Source organism: Scophthalmus maximus, chromosome 22, assembly GCF_022379125.1.
Source record: "Scophthalmus maximus strain ysfricsl-2021 chromosome 22, ASM2237912v1, whole genome shotgun sequence".
Lineage (NCBI taxonomy): Eukaryota > Metazoa > Chordata > Actinopteri > Pleuronectiformes > Scophthalmidae > Scophthalmus > Scophthalmus maximus.
Window position 1 is genome coordinate 4018385 of NC_061536.1, and position 23580 is coordinate 4041964.

Below are 23580 nucleotides of genomic sequence, written 5' to 3' on the forward strand. Positions count from 1 at the left end.
TTTGACCTCTCGTGCCCGCCAGTGCCACGTGCACGGCTGATCCTCTCTCATCCTCCTTTCACTTGTACCGGCGGCGCGTGATCTCCATGGTAACGTCGTCGTCACGCAGGAGGAAGTGAACGGGGCCGACGAGAGAGTTTGCCTGAGCTTGTTTTTTTTTGTTTTTTTATCGTTTAGCGTGGAAGCAAAGGTAAGGGGCTGAAGAGGGGTTTTTGTTGTTGTTTTTTTGTTGGTTCTCTGGTGAGCTTTCCGTGTCCCCCCCCCCCCCCTGTCCGGGGGGGCCTCGCTATCTGCCGGTTGACTCTGGGCCTACGACACGGACATCGAGGCCTTGCTGTGGCCGGTTAGCTACTTCACGCACGTTCCTCCAATAGCACCTAAAGTCAACGTGTCTTGAGCTGTCCTATGAAAAACGGCAATGGAAATGATTCGATGTGCGGCGGGGACACTGTTCACCCACCCTGCCCCGACCAGGCCCCCCGCCACGTCCACTGCGCCGGCGCGCGCGCGGCCCCCGGCTCCCCGGTCACCCGGTTAGCATCATGCTAACTGGCCGCAGGTGGCCAGAAGTTTCCAGACGCGTCCGCAGGAGACGCGTTAAAACGTGGTCGTGCTTCCCTCGTGTTTGTTTGCGACCATTATGTCTCAGAAACTGATCTAATTCACACTCGTGCATCATCACCATCTTCTTCCTTCCCCACGGACAATTAAACACTTATTTCCAGCTGCCTTTTTAAAATAGTTAAAAAAAAAAAAAGGGCATCAGCGGGCCCCCCATCCGTCAGGGGTTCCAGGGGCCACAGGTAATGAGATGAGCCGAGGAGGACTGAGCTGATCAACAAGTGCAGAGCACGACGTAGTTCCCGCCTCACAAGATCAAGTTTGAGAATAAAACATAACAAACCAATCTGTAGATTCATGTACTTTGCAGGCTTTTTAAAAAAATTTTTTTTGCCTTCACTCACTTCCTCAGTGACTGGAACGTGTCACAAAGGGATCCAATCGAAATCCGTTTTGTTGCCATGTCAGCGTTTTGCCTTTGGATCAGTAAAGGATTTTACATCCCCGAAAAAGGATTGAAATAAAACATTAGCGATCACCGCTCCAACCCGGGGATCGATCACAAGCGGGCCGAGCCTTGTCTCGCGGGTCACGAGCACCAGGATGATAAGTGTGGTATTGATATTGATATTTTTTTATAGTGGTATTGGCCATTGTGTTCACTCTGTGTGGACTCAAGTTCTATTCAAAAACGTACTGTTTTGCAGGCAGTTCTGCCAAGGACGACCCGACGGAGTTGAAAGGCATTTTTGAAAAGTCGGGATTTCACTCTACTTTTTTGTTTTCTCTTGTGTTTTTCTTCTTACCAAAGAAGCTTTTCACTCATTGTTCGATTTCATGCTTGTCTCTTTTTTCTTTCTTTAAAAAAAAATTCTAATTCTAACGCTCAGCGTCTGTCCTCATGTCTGTATCTGTCTCTCTCTCTACAGTATGCCGGCGTAAAGAAGAACCATGACCACTTCATGTCACCGCGGGACTTTGTGAGCCGTCTACCTCGTACCCACACAGACATCCGGCTGTCGGACGACGCCACAAAGCTGCTGGCTGGCGTGGTGGACCAGAAGAAAGATGGGTTGGTGTCCTAACATTTCCCTTTTATATTAGGGGATGAGATGCTCCACATGGATTAAGATGCTGGTTCGACTGCAGTTTTTGGGGGAAAAGCTCATGATTTATCACCCGATGTGATAAATACAGCCAGAAGTTTTTTTTTTGTTTTTTTTACAAAATGATAACATTTGAGAATCAACCAGATGTTGTCCCATGAGGATGGACATAATCACTGTTTGAAAATATCAGTGGCAGAGTTTTCTGATGCGACGTGTGAAATCGCTGTGCTGAGTCTCTCTTTTTTTGCCACAGATTTCTCCCCTCTCATCAATATCAAGCCAACTATTTAGTAAGCTTGTGACAGACTCTTATCAAAGCTATCAATATATGCATTATGTATCCCTTTGATCATGCATGACTACCTTTCTAGTGTTATTTAGCATTTTATAAACAAACCTCTGACTGAATCCTTTGGTGTAAAAAATGCACAGAGGGATGTTCATACTTGAATTATAGCAAAGAGACATCAAACCGCTGAAGGCCCCTTTCAGGTGTTTCCTTTCTCTGTAAATACATCCCCAATTTCACACTTACTCCTCCCCCCATCCCCATCACCCCTGCCCCCCCCCCCCCCCCCCTAACATTAATATGTATGTATTTAATGATACATAATGATGGGTAATAAAATGTTACGGTAAGTCAAAAAAGATTTACAAAAAAAAAAACGATTGCCATGGTAACCACCTGGGCTTCTACAAAGAGCAAAGTGCACATGGCTGTGTAGTTTCATGTTATTACATCTGCTTTAATGTGTGTGTCAGTGCGTGTGTGTGTGCGTGTGCGCGTGTGTGTGTGTGTGTGTGTGTGTGTGTGTGTGTGTGTGTGTGTGTGTGTGTGTGTGTCCGTGCGTGTGCGTGCCTGCAAGTACAGAGGACATTGAGAGGGAGTGGTGGGGGTTTTGGAATTGGAAAATAAAGAGCAAGGCACCCATGTGCACACACACACACACATACATACACACACACACACGCACTATAATTGCCCATGCTATTCAGGAGCACTCCGTTGCATTGTGCAGCTTTGGAGCAGGATAAATGGTGGCCGTGGCATCAGGGTAAATCTATTAGGAACCCGTGGCCCAGGCTTTGTATCTAAACCTCATTTCGGTTTTGTGGAGGGGAATGGAAATGATATGGGGCCAAAACAGGAAGAAAAAAATTTAGTTTTGTTTTTTTCCTGCTCTCCCAAATAATATTTAGACCATTGTTTTGATGTAATTCTATTTTTTTTTACAGTTGATGTTGTAAAGGCCTCATGACTCTCATACGTTGTGATGTGTAATTTCCCTGCTAAACTTTGATAGATAAATGATTAGGCAGACGAGACAACGAATGTGGACGATTATGCTGCAGACCTGTGTTTCATGAACACAAAGCAAATAGTAATGTCAGCCCCACAAAAAACACACGGACATCGTGTTTCAAGCACTGAGCCATTAAAAACACTCCTGAAAAGGAAGGGAAGCGAGACAAAACAAACCTCTTCGGTGGCTGTATTTTTCCTCCGTCTGACCCAATCTCATGCAAATATGTTTGTGAACAATAAGGTTTGGTTGGTATATGAGCATAGTATAGTTGAAGCTTGTACTGCTGTTTTTGCCAGGTACGGCCCCACTTCAACAAGAGGAGTGGGGGGCAGGCTCGCTTACTTATTTTGTTGGACTATCCCTGTGAAATTTTACTTAGACGCCAGGGTGTAAGCAGTAAAAATGCATTTGTCTGCCTCCCTCGCCACCACTGTGTAAATCAGAGGATATAGTGACAGTTGTAACAATCTGTTATGTGGAAATCACTTTTCTCCCTCATACTCTCGCTGCTTGCAGTGAGACAGAGAAACAGACAGATGGATAGATAAATAGATACATAAATAGAGAGAGAGAAAGAGAGTTGGGGCTTTGGAAGGTGGAGATGTCCCAATTTTCCGAGGGTGAAATATTTTGTTTACTTGTGATTTCCTCTTTCATTCAATTTACTTAAATCCTCTCTTTTTCACCTTCTGCTTATTTTTTACCTGCCTTCTCTCCCTTCATCACTTCTCTTTACACTCTTACATACCTTAATGCACTCTGAGGTCCCTCCATTTCTATCACACTCCCTCCATATCTGCTTCTCTATTCCTTCTTCACTCAGATATTTTGATAGAAGCATCTGTTCAGGTGTGAAAACACTTCCCCCATAGACTCTTGTAGGTCTAAAAAAAAAAAAAAAACTTTGTTAAGGGAGCGTGCTGGGAAAATAGCAGTCTGCGAGCTGCTGTGGGCATTCTGGACTCGGGCTGGTGGGTGTCCACTCTTACAAACCTAACGGATCCCAGCATCTAGCATTCACCTGGGTGCGTTTCTGTGTGTGTTTTTGGGGTGTGTCTGTCTCCATGTGTCTGTGTGTGGGTTGGAAGGCTGTCAGTAACAATGCCAAGATGCCAGAGACAGGGGATTATTGAAGCCCCATCCAGGCCCCTTCTCTCCCACCACTATCAACAAATGAGAGATGTCTCTCTTCCAACCAGGCAAAACCAACACCATGCATTTAGGTTACTCGTAAACAATGTTTGCAAGCCTGGCTTTTGGCACAGAGAGGAGATGTATTTCGATGCCCGCTGAGAAGAGGAGGAGAGCCGGGTGACGGAAGATGGTGTAAAAACAAACAAAAACACACGGGATACACAGGATGGAGATTTAATGCGGGAGAGAAGTATCGGAGACAGTTCAAATCGTTTTGTATTGGCATCATAACAGAAGCATCAGCCAGCTGTCATCTGTAGAGGCAAATTCTACAATCAGGTCTTTGTTTATATCTTGTGTGTGACATCTGCTGTCAGATACATGTCAGGGGATATATGTCTGGGCCTGTTTAAAGATTTACCAAAGTCCTGCGTTAAGTAAGTACACAGTATATGCTGAAAAGATGCCATACTACAGTATCACATTAGCCTCGTCTCCGAAGTTCATCCCGGGCTGCATACATGGATTGGGCAGCCCTGGACACATGCCACCGCAGTTGATGGTTGGGAGATGCTGTCGGCTGATTTGATTATTGGGCGTCTCGTCGGGGTTGGGGTCTGCGTAGCAAAAACTTTGCCCCCCCCCCCCAACCAGTGGTAATCATTTCGCAGCCGTCATGGCGCTGCTAATCAACCATCATAAGCTTCATCCCCGGCTACAGAGCTGTGTGTAAATGCTTGCGTGTATGTGGAATGTGTCATGGAGATGCCCCCTGGATCTTGTCTGGACTACCCCCGGTCTAAACCGTGGTCCAATCCCTCCATGATCAACAGCCCGCTCAGTTACACTAATGTGCTGATTTTCCATGTCTGGGAAAACACAGACGGGATGACCAGTGTGTGCGTGTAAGTTGATGAATGTAAAAAACAATAACAAAAATGTAATCTCATTTTCCTTTGTTCTGTCTGGGAGACTTTTTCACTGCAGCTTGTACCTGCTTAAACGCCTTTATTAGCCGGTCTAATTTATGAGTCTATTATACATCTGTCACAAAGGAATGATCATTGCTGGAGAGTTTGATAATATTCCCGCAGTGGTGTTGGCTTTGTTTTTAACAGTAAATCCACAGTCACAAGCAACCGGGTAATTCTTAAGAGCAAGGCCCCGGCTAATGGCGAGGAGGTGGACGAGGGCACAAAGGCAAGCACCTGCCTTTGTGCCCTCGTCCACCTCCTCGCCATTAGCCGGGGCCTTGCTCTTAAGAATTACCCGCTTTGTTAATCAAACAATTAGTCTTCCCTTTGAAACAACGGCGACTGATTTCATTCGCCACAGTGGCGAACTGTGTGCTCACTATTAAACCTCTCCATATTTCTCATGGTTCCTCTGTTGCTCCCTTGCCAACACACACACTCACACTCACACACACACACACACACACACACACACACATCTTTTCCAGTGTTGCCTGGTATGACACAAGTATGTATGTATTAAAAGCAGGTATTAATCTTGGTCATTTGTATCCACTGTTCCGGCTTCTCTTTTTTTCTTCTTCCCGTAAACGTTTGAAGGGAGAAATAACATCGTTGCAGTCTATGTTCAAAAGACTTTAAAGCCAGTAATCTGAACATTTCTTTTCAACCTTCATGACGTATCTCTGGCTCTCTGTGATTTTAAGAATTTGTCCCGTTCCTTGGCGTCACTTTGAAAACCAATACCCTTTGTCAGTGCACAGCTCTTCTCATTCTATACAGTACTTTCTCTGCATGTAAGCACATGCAGTATAAAGATGCACACAAGCACCCACGTCCAACTCTGAAAGAGTACGCGTCCAAACAAACATCTCTAAATTTCACCAGTAACATAACTAATTAAAGCGACAACTGTGAAACTGTAATCATTGCACTCCCCCTTCCCTCTACACACTCCCCCCATGGAAATTGAAATAGGTTTAATACATGGATGCTTGGGGACTGCTCATTAGCGCTGACCCCTCCTGTAATTATCAGATCCATTTGTGAAATTCATAATGGACTTGTGGCGACTGTGAAGCGGGACCTAAATAAAGGCGAGACTGCGTGGTCCAGTTTGCCACAGCAGGACTCTCCCAAGGGAGCTCTCAGTGGGTCCACACAATAGCAATGTTTTATTTGTGTTTATTAATAATTTTTTTTCTTGTTGTTGATGACAGTGGTTGCTTGTGTTACAATGGGGAGGCAGGAGATACAATAATTCAGTGCTCTGGAAAAAAGAGAAAGTGGCATGAAGTGAAAACTAATCTGTCGTCCCATAACTTGTGTTTCAGCGTCTATGCAGACAAATTAAGTTGAAAAAAATATTTTCCTACTGCTCACTTTTGACTTTCACACATTTACCTAATATTGTGTTATGCTGATGTTGAGTTGAATCAGACAGTATTTCCTCAACTGTCTCCCAACTCCCTCCTTGCCCGTCTACTTGTTTAAAATGGCACACTGAAATATAAAACTTCATATTTAATACTTTTTCTTCCTTGCTGGTGTAAAGTTGGCCCTCTCTCTACCAGCTGCCAGCTCAGACCGGGAACACACACTGAGCTTTTGAAAATGTTTTCTTTTCTTGCTGTCAAACTCCATGATTTTATGACATTACATATGGAAGAACAGACTACTGAATCAAAGGAAGCTTGAATTACACGTAGCGCAGATTGATAGGTTGACTAAGTCTGCTAGTTTTTTACTTTAATGCAGTGTTAAAATTACTTGTTCTTTTATTTAGTACTTCATTTGATTCATGTTAGTCTTAATTGTTTGGCTCAATGAATAACACAGACCCTGTGTCTCACATGTGTAACATGATGAAGTATTCATGCAGGAAACCTGCAACACAAGTGTCACCGTAATAAATGGAACGACAGCATTTTACAATCTTTAACAGTCCTACCTATCCTCGCTCTCTCTTTCTGTCCTCCTCTCTTATTACAGGTTGATCTCCTTTCAGGATTTTGTGGCGTTTGAGTCGGTGTTATGTACCCTGGACTCCCTCTTCATGGTTGCCTTCCTGCTGTGTGATAAAGCGGGCAGCGGAATGATCACTTTCGGTGAGTAACTCTGCCTCTGATTTACTGGATTAGATAAAATAAAGTTTGCACAGATGCACTTTGTGTCCTTCTGAACCGTTAGCCTGTATATCCCAGGTGCTGTGATGCACCTTACAAGAGACTCGGTCCTTGAAAAATCCAAACCCTGGAAAATCTGGATCACCTGCGTTACATTAATAGACTCTCCCCCCTCATTTTAAAATATTGCTATTGGTTTTTTACTCTTCTGGGATTTAAGTTTTTCATATATTGTTTCCTATTATTTTGTCTTTATTTAATTTATCTCACAGAATCAGGAGGATTCTATCATCTGACATCATGTTTCCTCATCATGTATCCTCCTTATTAAGGAATCCATACCACGCTGATATGCATTTTCTTATATGATAGATTTGATGAATGTGTGCCAGTCACTTGAGATGATACTAACTAGAGCATTTGGATAAGGATGCAGTGAGACTAGTGGTATTGTGCAGACGGACAGAGCACCAAGAATGTTCCTCTTAAATGTGCCACCGAAGAGGTTTGTCTGCAAAGTCTGTTCTTTTATTTACGCGGTGGTCTGAACTCTGCTCATCTACACTGGTACGGTTGAGTCCTCAAACAAAAAACACTGTACCATGTCTGTAAAGAAGGTAAGGTTAGGTTTGGAGGTGGAGAGGGCTGGGTACATCCACATGATGCAGATGAAGGTGGAGGAGGGTGATGGGTAGCTGTGTGTGTGTGTGTGTGTGTGTGTGTGTGTGTGTGTGTGTGTGTGTGTGTGTGTGTGTGTGTGTGTGTGTGTGTGTGTGTGTGTGTGTGTGTGTGTGTGTGTGTGTGTGTGTGTGTGTGTGTGTGTGTGTGTGTGTGTGTGTGTGTGTGTGTGTGTGTGTGTGCGTGCGCGCGTGTGTGTGTGCGTGCGCGCGTGTGTGTGTGCGTGTGCATGCATGCACGCATGATTGGCACCATTACTCTGATGACTGGAATCTCCGAGGTGAAAGACATTTGTGCTCGTTGCTTATTTCACATTTCCCTAATTGATTTAAACAAGTCAAATGCCAGCCTTCTGTAGGTGTGCAAGGCGTTGGCGCATTATGGCCTGATTTGAAATGCAGCGCACACATCGTGCTCGCAAACATGGAAGAGTAAGTGAATTTCATTTTAATTGTTGCTGTCGACAGGGTGCAAGATCATGGCTGATTATGTATGCACATATGTAAATTTTCATATTTAAAAGGATCAATTAGAGTGACGTTGTCTTGGTGGCAATTAAAAGGTCTGCTGTTTTTCTGCGTCTACCAAAGGTTAATGAATATCCCAGTGCCTGTGCGTTATGAGACTCGCGTACAAGTGGAAAATTGCATGAAAAACATAACACACACACCACGCCATGCACAAACACTGACTGCAGTGTCTGCCACTTCCATGGGGATTCCATTTCAGCAAAAGCAAATAACTTGTGACTGAGATTATATACTTGTCAAAGTTGCTTTATTGTGATACATTACAGAATTCGCCCCTTTTTTTGTTTCTCTCTTTTTTTGCTCTTTGCCGTTCATTGGATTAAAGAACTTCACCTTGGCACAAAATAAAGAACCCTCCTCTTTTATTACCTATTTAAAACATGGCTGCAGCGCACGTTGCGTTAAAGGCCCGTCTGTTCTCCTGTGCAATAAATGCCGTACTCTGATTTCTTCTTTATTTAATTTTTTCTGCAAAGCCATTTTAATTTGATAATAACCTGAGTAATTTCAGTTAAGGACGAGCGGCACAGTGCTCTGAAATTTTTAGCACTTAAAAATTCAATGCATAATTTGGTGGAATGTTGAGTTCATAACAGTTCATGCCAACGTAACATGACATATGAAATGCAGTTGTGTCCCAGCCTGAAAAGACAAAAAAAGAAGAAACAAAACTGAAAGAGGACTGAGTGTTGACAGGTCTATAAAAGCTGATGATATAAACTGCAGGCTCTGGAGCAGCCTCTCCTTTGAAGAGCTAAAGGCTGCTGTATATTTATTGCCTCATTAAAGTGTAAAAAAACAAAACAATACCCAAGCTGTCTTTCTTCTGAAGGTAAGACGGAGCTGAGGTAAATATCACCCTTTCTCTCTCTTTCCCTCGCTGTCTGTGTTGATAAAAAAAGAAGGAAAAGAAGTTGTTTCTTTCCTTCTTCCCTTTCTCCACTCGTCCAGCGCGGCTTGTTTGGTAATAAGAAACAGGTCACTCTATCGGTTTGTTTTTGTTTCTTTAGTAAAGCTGTAATTTGGGACTCATGTTCAGTGTCTCTCCACTCCACTGGCTGTAGAGGCTTACAGGGTTCAGGCAGAGGAACACAAGTGAGAAGAGAAGACTTTCCTTCTGAGTGTAGATGCTCACACAAGTTCTGCCATGTGTCATTAAGAGTCGCGGAAGTTTCAGTCCGAGTGGAATCGTGTTCTGGGGATTGACGTTGACATTTTGTCAAAAATAATCACAGACACGTAACATCAAAGAATTGCTAATGTTAGCCACAAGATTAGGAAACACATGCAATTTGTTAAAGACCTGACTCACAAGACTTTGTACCAACATATTTTAGGTCTTAATTAAAGCATGTGAAAAACTTGGGCAGGAAACAGGATTTGATAATTGTTCGTTATGAAAGTTTGAACATACAGAAAGGACTTTTTGATTGTGGTGAAGGCCTTATACATGGTTAATATGAAGTAATTAGCCATAAGAGTGGGGTATAATCTGTGAAACCCAAACAAAGCTGGTCAATAATCATAATGGATTTGAAAACAAAACCGTTGCCTCATAGTTTGTTTAAATTGTCTGTATTTCACATATGTAGTAAAGTGGTTTTATATTTTATACTGTAATCTACTCCAGAGGGAAATATTGTGATTTAGTCCCACTACATTTATTTAACACCTGCAGTTACTTTGCTTATTAAGATTTTTCATACGAAAAAAAATGTGCTTCTAAAATATGACAGTTTGAATGTATATGTATGTATGAGTATATGTTGCTGTTAAAATCAGCTCCTGCCAGAACAATTCAATTGGTAACTGCTACTCCCACACAAATGAATAAGTAATAAAGCAATTGTGTTTCAAAATCTGCATAATATTAATATACTTTAAGTTAATTTACTTTTGTACATTTAACAGTAACAGTTGCAACAGTTGTGTTGCTGCTTTAACTTTAGTAAAAAGCTGTATACTTCTTCCGGTGCAGTTGGACATGCCGCTGTTGCATGTTGTTGTCATTTAATCATTGTTCAAGCGGCTGCTTTTGTCTCCCCTGCAGAGGAGGTGAAGCAGTTCTTCAGCCGGACCACCATCCACCAAGCACGTCTCCTTCACCTGGGACTCCAGAGTTCATCTGACTGCACTATGACACGCAGAGGGACACGCAGCTCAGCTAAGGAGAGTTCACCCAGTTTCTCCAGGTAAGTTTTGCGTCGATTACCTGCTCTCCCCGTCTGTCAAGGGCCATTCTCTCCCCCCCCCCCCCCCCCACTCCGCTGAAATGAAATCACATTTTTGTGTTTCGTCTTTGCCTTATCTGTGTGTCTGTCTTCCTGTCTTGCCCCTCTTTGGTTCGAGTCCATCTGACTGACATCAATGATAGTCACTAAATCTATATCGACCCGCAGCACACATTCCCTTATCATCACATATTTTACCGGCTGTTCCTGCCATGTAAGTGTAAGTTAACCAGACAAATGTAAGCACATATGGACACCCCCCCCCCCACGGTTTCTATCCCTCTCAAACACCGCCCTCCATATTGACCACATTAGTCATTAATGAAACACTGAGGTTATATGTTTTGGACATTTTCTGCATTTGTTTTTCATTATGCAGACACCTCGCATTACCCCGCGCCACCTATTCTAGAGCAGGTACAGAGACAAGGTTCTACCTCCATAAATAGTATTGCTGGAATATTCCTCGTGTGTTTGTGGCGTGTGATTCATTTTCCAATATGATGTCTAGACTTAAATCATGCCCAAGCAGGGAGAGGTGGTGGGGGGGGGGGCTGAGCTGTGCCAAGTTTGCATCCACACTCACCATGTATTTGAATGAGCTTTTTATATTACTCTTAACTTAGACCAGATGGCTTACACACAGTGGGCAGCAGCACATGGATATTGGGACATTGTTATACGTGTGCATGTGTTAGAACATACAATGTGTGTGTAAATATATATATATATATATATATGTATGTGTGTGTGTGTGTGTATCTTACTTATCTGCCTTATGTGTGAGCAGTGGCATGAAAGCCTTTTCTGTCAGTGTTTGTGTATTCCTGTGTGCTTGTTTTTATCCATGTGTGTGTGTGTTTCTGTGCGCATGCACGAGTGTAATTGTGTGGCGTAGTGGCCAGTAGATGCTGTACTTTGCATTGACAGCCTGCCCGGTTCTCTCGCAGTCAGTCACTCCGTGGTTTCCAGCTCTTCACAGCAGCAGGCCTGCAGCCAGCCGCAACTCATTGCTCAACTATGAAATGCACATTTCCTGCCTGCGCTCGCTGTATTTGATCATTTTTCATAGCTTTTGATTCATGCCTTGATAAATGGCAGAAGTTATTCTACGTTTATGCATGACACCTCTCTCTAACCCTAAGGGTAAGGGATGTGCTGTAAATATCATCCCGAATTTCTTCTATTTGTCACTTCACCGATATTCGTCAACAGTTATTAGGAATTTTAACTTTATAGGTCTGATGTTGTTGTTGTTGTCTCTAGTAAAATAAGGCACATCAATAAGACACATTGACAGCACTGTAATGGCACACGTAATGGCAATTATAGACATGAGTAAAATTCAGGTATTGGCAGTTCACTCCTATAATGTGTTATCAGCGACTCCAGTGATTGATTACAGGATAATTAGGATGGGCACAAAAACATTTCCTCAAGCAGAATTAAAATCTGTGCAGGCACTACAAACTTTTGCAAATGCACTACTACCCAATGATGTGGTGATACCTTTGTTAACAGACTAAGCATTCGTAAACGTCAACATTAAAGGAAACTGCACTGTGCAGCTGTAAAAGTTCTCAGAGCGTTGTTAACACCAGCCCCCCACAACATATTCGGAATATTTTTCATTTATCTTTATAATTCCCTATCACCCAACTTTTCCCCTGGAGGAATGTTCCCATCCTTTATTTCCTCCTCTTCCTGCCATACATGCATGTGTTTATTGTGTTTTTTTTTCTGCCATTGTAACCACGCCACTGCCAGATGCTCACAAGATGGGATTATCGGGGAAAACGTTTGCGCCGCATATTTCTCACAAGGGCTCTCTCTGGCCAATTACTGTCTTGATGGAAGCCAGAGATTCTCACCAATTACATGCATTTTTCTCGCCGGTCCAAGGCTCAGCTCGCACCGTCAGCGCGGTGTTGTCTCTGGCAATGGTTTTACCGATGTCCAGAGCAGTGGCACACATTGGCACACTTCAGCACATTTTATAAATGCTGGCAAGTAAGGGACTTGGATTACATGGAGGGGACACCACATGTCCCACTTCTTTCCTAAGTACGCAAACAAAAACAGTGAATTGTTGGCAATTCTCTGATTTTTAAAGTCCCAATTATATGTTTGACTCTCCAAAGAATCAGTGGGGATCCCTCGCCATCACTATGCTGAGGGGGCTCAGTGGCACACATGTTCAGTACATGGGCAGTTGTGCTTAAGCTTCTCCATATAATAACTTCAGCCCTGTACTGATGAGAAGCAGAGATGGGAAAGGAGAGAAAACGATCGCTCTCCGCTCGTATCTGTAGTTTAAGTTTTTAAAGAGAGGGGGAAGAGAATCGCAGCCATTGAAAACAAACAGAGGTGGCCTGTCGTGTGTTTTTATTCTCCTCCAAGGACAATTAAAGCGACTGCGAATGCCTTGGCGGTCTCTTGTTGGCTGTCTTAAGCCCCCAGCTTTATGTCTCCTGCCTCACTCTCCTCCCAAATAAAAACCATATCCCTGAAACACTCATACAGTTGCAAGAAGTTAAGGTTTTAAGAGGCTGAGACTATAAACTGCTCCATCCCCTGGACCACAGTTGTTTTGTTGATCTGTGTGGTTGGTGTGTGGCTTTTCAGACTTTAGACTCCTCCAAAAAACGGGATGTAATTTTTTTCCCTTCATTTGCAGATGGGACACAAACACACAGATAAATGTTTACCCTTATTTTTGCACATGCACACAGACATACAGGCAACACAAATCACTTCTTCACCTTCCCTTTTTTCTTTGTTTTGACTTTAGTTATTCAGCTCCACTGCTCCTTTTCCTCTACCCAGTTTATTTCTCACCAAAGTGCTTTGACCTACTCACAAAACCGAAAAAGTGAGTCACGACACTCAGGATGCTGACACAAAAATATCTCACCTTATTTACTTTGGAAGTGTTTACGTGTGTCAGTCTCTCTTCGTTTCCTTGCCTTCCACTCACTCATACGCCGCGTGGAACCCCTGCTGTGCTCATAGGTGATACTGACACGACTGCTACATTGTTGTTTTCGCAAATCTGGCTCTTTTGTTGCAATGTCTATTCCTACTCCCCTCCAGTCTCCATTCAGCTTAGTGCAAATGTCACTCTTCCCCAGTCATTTCTCCTGGGCGCCAGAAATTTAGAGTTGGATCAGTTATACCGTCAGTGAAATATCACTCAAATGCAGCCACAACAATAAGTCATAGTCTCATTACCTTTTTGAGTTGCATTTATGACAATAACATGTGATTCAAACAATTGAATAATGCCATGCATGTTCAAGATTAAATCAGTCCCCTCAGTGTTTCATGTAGCTTGTAAAAATAATGATCAAGTCTTCATCATTAATTTTGAACGGGAAAAAAATTGTTGTTCTAAAACTACTAGCCAATACTATTACATAATTCATAATTTACAAATATGAACCCCCTGGCATGATTCTGCATTTACTCTCAATTTTGACATATTGTCATTCTTTCTATCTGAATATAATGTCTTCTTAGTTTAAAATATTTATGGTATTGTGTGTGTTATATATTTACTAACTACTTTACTTAATTACTTACTAAATACTCAATTGCTTAATTACTTTAATTAAGCTGGATGGAGCCTTTGTATTAGATTTTGTTTTATTTACTGAAATACATGTATTTAGGTCTATATATTTAATCATTTATGAATGTGCTTATTGTTTCTCAATTAATAATTTAATAATCTGGAAAAAAATATCTCTGGGGAATGTCGACCTATTCAGATTGCTTGTTTTGTACAACCAACTATAAAGATATTCAGTTAACTTTAAAAAAAAACAATAAAAGCAACAAATCCAAACATTTGACATCAGAAACTAGTGAAAGAGTTTGTTTTTTGTAACTGAAAAATAATTCAAAAGATAATTTTTCTGTCGATCAACTAATCATTTCGGCTGTACGTGTAAATTGAAAATGACAAAGACGAATAACAATAAAAGCTCTCACTGTTGTGTGGATATTTCAGTTAAGTGAACACATGTGTAACACATATGTGCTCAAAGCGGAGTCAGCTTGAATTGCTCATTTAAGGCCTTTGTGTTGTGTTGCCGTTTGTCACAAACCCTGTGCATGAAAATACAAAAGCCTGATGGGTTTTACTGTATTTCTTTCTTGACCTAAAGGCCATAATTCCCTACCGGTGAGTCAACCGCCAAACCAGCTAGCCCGAGCTCGCTGTCCCTAACATTGATGGCTGTATTTCTCAATGACTCTTTGTGGATTATCATTGTTCTGATATAAAAACCCTGACTTTTCCTGTAACCAAGATAGAGAAAGCCTCGGTTGCAGCGGTTTGTTTGCAGCCTCTCTCTGTAGACTTGTGGTTGCAGGTACCGATAAATGGCTGCTAATTTCAAAAAGCCTTGTGGGATCTGTCCCCACCGCAGCCTGCTGTAGTCCCCGCGGACCTTTGTGTGTACGCGTGTGCAAGAAGAGAGACAAAGTGAGCAGTTGGGTGATTAGCCGCTTTTTCCTGTGCGTGCACGTCTGTCTGTGTGTGTGTGTATGGTTCTCCCTCAAGTGGGCTTAATAGGGATTTGGGGAGGGTGTGAAAAACCGGAGTGACGCTCACAGTAGGCAAGCCGCTGTTGGGCGAGGAGTCGAGGCTGAAGCCTGGCCAAACTCTGACTCCCCGTAACTTAAAGGGGGAGCTGGTACCAGGGGGCCCATCAAAGTAAATGCTGTGTTTCTGTGCATAAGTGTTTATGTGCGTGAGCTTATGTGGATTTTAATTTATGAAGGCAACTTAAAGAGGTGTATGACCCACACGTGTGTACAATAATATCCATTTACTGTGATGATCTAATACCTAGACTCCCCTCCTTTCTCCTCTCCTCTCCCTTCCACAGGAGATGCAGCTGGAACATGCGGGACAGGCTTTGATCCGGCGGGACCGAGCCCACGGCGGCTCCATCTCAGCCATGGACTTCAGGGACATCCTGGTCACTGTCCGGCCACACATGCTCAAGCCCTTCGTGGAGGAATGCCTCGTGGCGGTGGGTGTTTTTGTTTTGCTGTGTGTTGTGCTCATCTCTATTTGTTTTCATCAGCCACTAAGTGCAACTGGTTAAAAATAGTAGTATGATCTTTTACCATCATATGAATTTTTTTTCTTCAAACTTGACGTTCTTTTTCTCAGCAGCACCACATTTATAAATTAGGACACAGCAATACTGTCATAATTTAATTTTGCATATTGTTTGCTAATTTTCTTGGCCATGATACAGTTGAATGCATATCTATATTCCTTACTTGTTGATGATGTTGTGATGCACTAAATTAACTACAAAATGAAATGCAAGTTAATGCACACTCACTCAATATATAATGCATTTTTAATAATCAATGTTTGCTACCGAAGCCCAACATCTCATTTCTCTCTGGTCGTTTCTCTTCCCTGTGATTGGTTCTTTCTTTCACGCTCCCACAACCCAGCACCGTGGCTTTCCCTCCAGCTGTCCTCCTCTCATGTCGTCCGCTTCCTCTTTACCTTTTCTGTCGCCTCTCATCCGTCCTCTCTTTCTTCCCTCCTTTCATTTTTTTCGATCCCTCTCTCACAACTGCCCCTCTTCCCCTCCCTCCCCCATGTCTCTGTCTCTCTCCCAACATGTCATTAAGTCTAACCTCTCTGGCTGTGTCAAAGCCGAGCAGGCCAGCTGAATGGGAAGATAGAGACGGAGATAGATGCAGACTGGAGCTTTACAGTCCATCATCTTTGCCTGTGTGTGTGTGTTTGTGTGCGAGCAGCGGTGCATGTGTGTACTCTATTTGTTTTGAACTCTGAGGCGTTTGTCTTTTTGTGTCTTGTCTTCTTCTTTGTGTGTGTGAGTGTGTTAGTGTTTTTGCCGCACGTGTGTGTCTTGTGTCTGTTTCCATGGCTTGCCCCATTTCATAAACACCTTGTAGCCTCTGTCATTTTCTCCACTCTGTTTACCTCACCGACTAGACATCTTGGTGTGCAGTTAGTAAACTCGCTTACACACACACACACACACACTTGTATCCACACACACCTACACACATACATCAGAAAGCCCATAAGCACTGCAGGCACATTAAAGGCGGTGTTATGGCAGAGCAGACACAGTGAAACGTCAACCTTAATTCACTCACCAAACATGGTAAATGATCAGCGCCACACTCTTTTCCCCCTAAATATTGTTCTCCTCTCCCCCTCTATGAAAGAGTCTGTGTTGGATATCGTGGGAAGATCCATGTCTATAGGCTCATAGATATGAACAGATACAAAAGTATCTCTCTGTTTGGGCAATTTCACCCGAGACATAGCTTCCCTCCCATGTTGCAAAGACAGAAAGCAGACAGCAACCTTCCTGCATGTGTCTGTAAAGCAAACAGTGCCATCTAGTGAAAGCAAGTGCCACATTTTCGATTGGAAAGCAACAGCAAAGCCCCAGGGCTCATCTGATACTCTGGCCTTAACTACCCAAAACAGACAGCAGCATACCGCGAACGCACTTGAAGCGCACGTTATTCAACAAGCAGCAGTTGCATCCTCTGGGAGTTTGCGAACCTGGCTTGCTAAAGATGGGATCCTGCTTCTTGTAAAAAAGAGTCCGTGGGCAGTCTGGAATGTCCTCGAGAGCCCAGCGTCTTTTTTTCATCCGTCACCTTTTGTCTATTTTCTGTTCTTTTACCACTTCCTTCACCTCATAAAGAAGGTTAATTAAACTCCACGAGACTATCCTCATCGTGATGGAAAAAGCAGTGGTTGAAGCAGGTTTACTTCTCCCTGTGGAGCAACGGTAGAGGGGAAACATTGCTGATTAACCACACGTCAAGATTTCCTCTTGACCTGTGATTTATTCTTTGGTCTAATCCTTCTTCCATAATAATAACAACAATAATATGTAGATAAATGTTTTTTTTCTATTTGGAGCATGATTGTGTTTATGTATATTTTACTTTATTGCCTGTTTGATTACCTTCGTCTTCCTCACCCAGGTTGCGGGAGGCAGCACATCTCATCAGTTTAGCTTCTCCTACATTAGCAGCTTCAACTCGCTGCTCAACAACATGGAGCTGATCAGAAAGATCTCCAGCACCTTGGCTGGTGGAAGTCACCAAAGGTAAATCACAAAAATTGAACTCATGAGCAAATATTAAGGCAGGCCACAAGAAGGCCGATTCACTGTTTCGATGCAGGGATGTTTTTTTTTTTACATATGTGACAAGTGCAAGAAGATAGACGGTATACAGCAAACAAACATGAGCATACAATTTATTTTTGCTTGCATGTACAAACGATAACTGGACTACGGGCAAGGCGCAGATACTGTGCTCCAGATAATGTATTTACATCTTGTGTGTTTGTGCTGAAATGTGGGTGGAAACTAGTTTTTCTGTGGTTTTCTTCCTTCCCGGTGGCATTTAAATGGGCAGGCTGGATCCGACCCAGCACACGTACTGCATGCCCACAATCCCTGATGGTGCCTGTCTCGTCTATTAGACATCCTGGCACTGATCTGTGGACCACTTCATTTGTCCTGGGTTGTCTTTGGTTGCTAGTGAGAATTGTTTTTTATTTGTCCTGTCTACATTTCTCCCATGAATTGTTTCTTAAAATCCTTATCTCGCTCACTTGCTTGCCCTACTTGTTGTCTCTCATTCCTTTCCTCACTACTTGGCAAGGAGCCTAGTTGTCTCTCTGTCATTCTCCCTCTCTCTATATCTCTTTCTCCTGCTCTGGTTGTCTTTAAGAAACCATTCTGACCTCTCTCCACATGGCCCTGGGCTGCTCGTGTAGCCCAATGATGCTATCTGAAGCCTTATCAGGGGTGTGGACCATAACTGACCCAGACCGAGAGCCCCTGCGCTCCCCAGGCTGTTCCCACCATGGCTACACCAAGGCTGGGCTTGGCTCGACCCGCGGTGGCCCACAGCCAGCCAGACCTCCACAGCCACCACCCATACACCCTCCACTCCCTGAGTCATTACGGCCTCCTGTGGGACTCCCGAGAGCTCCGATCCATGAACTACTAGCTGGCCCACAAATACGCACTGTTCGCACACCCGCGTGTAACAATTGTATGCCTATCTTGTAACACCCTCTTCCCTAAGATTTCTCACATACACGCATTCAAATACATTAACACAGCCAAGCATGCACACATGCGTAATTATCCTGATTCATTCCGTATGTGCAACAAGGCCACCGTCTTGCCTTGGGGATGCCGTTACTGTGCCTAACGCCTACTCAGAAGTGAGTGCACAAGTGTGCGAGTGTACATGCACTGTAGCAAAAATCAAGCAACAACTCATTAACAATTACCAAAATAAACATACATTCATTAACAACCAAAGATTCTCAATTTTTACTATCTCTTTTTCTAAATTTTTGGAATATCTTTTGATTGTCAGAGGGAGTGGAAATACAAATTGCTGCTGGTAGAGTTGTCTTTTGGCATTCCTTTTAAAAAGAGTTATGTTCTTGCCCTGGAACATGACCAAAAACATCGCCTGTTTAATGCTATTTGGCAATTTAGCATGTTAACAAGTTAAAGTATGAAAAAAGGTCCACGCCCTGGCTGTGAACTCCTTAATTTGATATTTGATTGCTTTTTATTGTATTGTTTTTAAAATTGTAGTTGATACATGTCCCTTTTTATTTCATAGCCTTGTGTCATAACTCACTTACGATAACAACAAAGCTGGTTGTCTTGAGAAGGACAATGTGATGAGTTTACTTTTAATAACTCTGCAATATTTAGCTGTTTTAAATGCTCTAAGTTGTTAAATGTCACTGCAAATGTCAGCAAATTATTTAAAAAAAAACTTTTCTAAGGTTATAATTTTGTATTGTAATTTTGAATGATGAAGTGTGTGTGTGTGTGTGTGTGTGTGTGTGTGTGTGTGTGTGTGTGTGTGTGTGTGTGTGTGTGTGTGTGTGTGTGTGTGTGTGTGTGTGTGTGTGTGTGTGTGTGTGTGTGTGTGTGTGTGTGTGTGTGTGTGTGTGTGTGTGTGTGTGGTGACTGCAGGCTACAGAGAGACAGGTTATCAGCAGTGTGATCTGTGATTTCTACAGACTGAACTCTGTCTATGTCTGGTCTGAGTGTGTACTTATGTGTGTGTGCATGCGTGCGCGTGTGTGTGTGTGTGTGGGGGGGGGTATTCTTTGGCTAGTATGCTCTCAGATGCTTCTGAGCATTACCTGCATGTAGCCATGAATATGTGTGTGAGAGAGAGGGAGAAAGAGAGCATGCCTCAGGGGTAAGCTGAGCTTCGGCGGCGTGAATGGCTCCAGTGTGGGACGACTCTGTCACAAGCTCAGCCTGCTGCTCTTTGAATAAAGCAGGTCAAACAATGCTGACTCCTACACTGTAAGCCACCCTACAGTCAACCGGTTCTTTATTCCACCAACAATGGAACAGGTGTTAAATTACCACATACTAAAGCTGCCTCGAAGAAACTCCTGAAATCCATAACTCTCCATGGTCCTGTTTTCTGTTCCATTTTCTTCTGATGAATTTAACATGCTTTGACACTTCTCACTTGAAAGTCCCAACCGCAGAGGGAAACATGTATGAGTGACAGAACTTGAAGAAAAAAAACCCACCTTAAAGTGTCAACAATTTAAACAGCTACTGTCGAAAGGTTCTGCTTTTCACAGTCAAAAAAAGAGCAAGGAGGAAGAAATGCAACGTTCAGAACAACGTAGCATTCAGATAGGCAGCATTATTAGTGTTCATTATATAATTGTCTGTATACCTCAACTGTAGATGTAGGCTACATCCACACGTTTTCATTTTCAAATGCATCACTACTGCTTCCTGTCTGCCGTCCACTCTACTCTGGAGTTTTTGAGTGCCTAAAACAGAGATGTTTGGAAACACTGCTTGTCCCGTTTTAGTTTGAAAAGTGTGGGGCCATGTTGTAGTATGGACGGGCAAAAACTGAGATGTTTGATGATGCAGTCACCTGCGTTCGCTTCCTGATTAGTTCTTATCAGTCACGACTGGACTACTGGTGGTGGATGCCAAAAGTTGTATATACGTACATTGTTACTTCTCGATCATTCAACTGCAAGTAGACAATCTGCTTCCTGTTTACACCTGTATGCACATGCTCAGTGTACGTGAATGGTCACGTGATATGTTTTCAGGTGTGTTAATGCTGATACAGAGCTAAAACGCTTGTGGGGAAGGAGATTAATTCATGTGCCAACACTCACTTATGGTCATTAACTTTGAGTTGGTATCCCAGAAATTCAGAAGAGATTTGGAGCTCTCAGAGATCTCAACTTGCTGCATTAAAACAAGCCAGGTGAGGTGGAAGAGATGGAGTCTGATCATGATGCTCCCTGTGCTGTATGCCTTCCTGTAGAGGTTTCTAGACCAAGAACACACTGGAGGAATTATGTATGTCTCATCTGTCCTGGGGAAACCTCCGGATCCCCCAGGTTGAGCCAGGGGGGATCTCGACCAATGCTTCTGCTTAGTTTGCTGCCGCAGTGGCCACGTCCCAGATAGGGAGCGTCTTTGACTCTATATGTGCACAGGTGTGGTGCTCATCATTGCATTACAATTTAAATCTTTGTCGTTTTTATTGCTTTGTTGCTTTCTGGTAGGGGAGTTAATTGTGGCAGCTCAGAGGTTTGGCAGGTGACACCCATGGAGGTTGACATCCTCTTTCAGCTGGCTGACCAGTCAGAGCCCCCCAGGGGGCACTCACACACACACACACACACACACGCACACACACACACATACACACAAACAAAGAGAAAGGCACACACAAAAATCACTCTACTTTTGATTTAATACCTCAATTTTCACAACAGTATTTTGGACGTAACTTGCATTTCCATGTTAAATCTAGTGTTGGGGAGGATAATATGATCTCTGAGGAAACAATCATTTGTAATGTTGATCCGATGGCCAAGCAGGGAGAGACATTCAATGCACTGTTATGTGCACCATATGTTTGACTGAGAACAAGCAAATACAGTACGGAAAAATGGTACTTTGTTCAGCAGTAATGGAGGGATAACGTCTTAAGATTTCATACCTCAGTCATTTTATTCCTTTTTCCTCAGCTAGTCATGGAGTAAGGCTAACCCACACTTCCCCCCCAAAGTGCACCTTTACCCCCAGGGTCTGTATACCTCAGAGAGACAAGCGCTCCCATGCTCCTCCAACTTCTCTGCAGTGGATCAAAAGAATCAGATCGTGACTACATCGGTGCCCGAGAATCGTCTTTCAGTCCAAACCCAATCCAATCTCCAATTTACCATAAAAAAGGGCAAATTCCAGCCGCTATAATCCGTGGCACAAAACAACTGTATATGTCTCACATTCCCCCACTTCCCCTGCGTCTGCCTCGCGGCCCGACCAGTACTCCAATAATTTCTAACCCCGGCCTGAGACACCACCTGATTATTATTTCTGGGCAATGGGATACTTTAATAGCCCTCTCCACTCCCCTTGATTGGAGATGCGAGAGATAATAGCCCCAATATTCAGAGGAGAGGGGTGGTGGGAGGGGGGTTGGCGTTCCCCATTCCCTCAGCCTGGGAAATTTGCGACTGTCATAGAAATGCAATGGAAAGACTCAGGCAATAAGGCAATAGTTTTCTACCCAGAGGTTAAATATCTTTGTTGTACTTGGATGAAGGGAGGAAGGAGTGGGAGTTTTCAGTTCCAATATATTGGTTGTCTAACTCGGGCGTGCCAAGCGCAGATCTGAATTTTTGAATGCCACAATATTTTCACATGGAACGATGGCAGAGTGTCTTTAAAGTTTGAGTAACTCCACTCTGACAGATTGTGCTAGCGAAGGTCATGAACTTGGTGATGCACGGATGAAATATTATGATCCTCTGAGAGTTTTAACAACAGTGGAAAGTTACTTGAAACCGCTCTCTCTTTCCTCATTCTCTCCGTTCACCAGACGTGTTGGTTTAGTGGACATTGAGGAGATCACTCCACTGAAGGAAGGTACCCTGCCCTACAACTTTGCAGAAGTCCAGAGACAGGTAGGGAATATGAAGACTCGTTGATGTGTTTGGTTTCCCCTTCCACACTTGCAGCTCTTTTCCATCCCAATACAAGATTTATAATTAAAGATGGTGATATCGCCTTCACAGATAATTATTCTCTTAAACCAAAACATAATTTTGATTGGGTTCTTTTTCTCACAATTAATTCATTGCGACTTTGTTTTGGACAGCCAGTGTTCATCTGCCCTTCTCATTTTCAGAAACTCGTACCAAGGTTCAGACCAAGTTGTGTCCAAGTAACTTCCCATCACAGTCTCAAACCTTCTTCAGAGGAAACACTACTAGTTCCCCCCAAAAAATATACACCCGATACTCCCAAATCCATGAAAATACGGACAAGCAGAGCCATCCTTGATACCTTATTAAAGTCAAGCTTCAAGTTGCAAATAATAGATGTGAAGAGATTTCTGAGCAGCTAACAAGAGTAATTTGTAACCAAGAGGAGGAAGAAGGATGTGCGGAGAGAGCCAGACAGATGAGCAGAGGACTGTTTTCTTTCTCGGGCTGTTTGGTCAGAGTTGTGTAGCCTGGTGGGTTCCAGCGCTACAGTGAAGGCTTGGCCAGGCCATATTGGAGCAGGCTGGGGCCAAAGGGGAGCAAGCGAAGGGGCCCAGCACTACACAGACGCCAGTCCTACCACAATGAGCCACTTTAGGCCCTTGTGGTTTGGCCTCGGGGGCTGGCTGCCAGCTAGCTGGAGCTTTCTTCTCCTCATCTTTCGCTTGGTCTCTCCATTTCCTTTTTGATTTACTTCTCCCTCTCTCCCTCGCTCTCTCTTTTCTCTACATGTTTGCCGGTTGGCCTTTTCTCTCTTTATATCCTGTTAACTTGTTCCCTCTTTCTCCCTCAAACATCCTGACAGTTAGTAT

At 43.3% G+C, this 23580-nt stretch overlaps 1 protein-coding gene across 1 annotated transcript in view; it reads left to right on the forward strand.

Annotated features, from left to right (window-relative positions):
- The first annotated feature begins 482 nt into the window (after positions 1-482).
- LOC118291876 (calcium-binding mitochondrial carrier protein Aralar2) overlaps positions 483-23580 on the forward strand; it is a 42198-nt gene continuing 19100 nt past the window's right edge. Inside the window, 9 exon segments of the mRNA XM_035620364.2 lie at positions 483-1176; positions 1491-1633; positions 7078-7193; positions 10470-10510; positions 10512-10535; positions 10537-10611; positions 15546-15692; positions 17659-17783; positions 22603-22687. Coding sequence (XP_035476257.1) covers positions 1165-1176; positions 1491-1633; positions 7078-7193; positions 10470-10510; positions 10512-10535; positions 10537-10611; positions 15546-15692; positions 17659-17783; positions 22603-22687 — 768 coding nt within the window. The 5' untranslated portion in view covers positions 483-1164.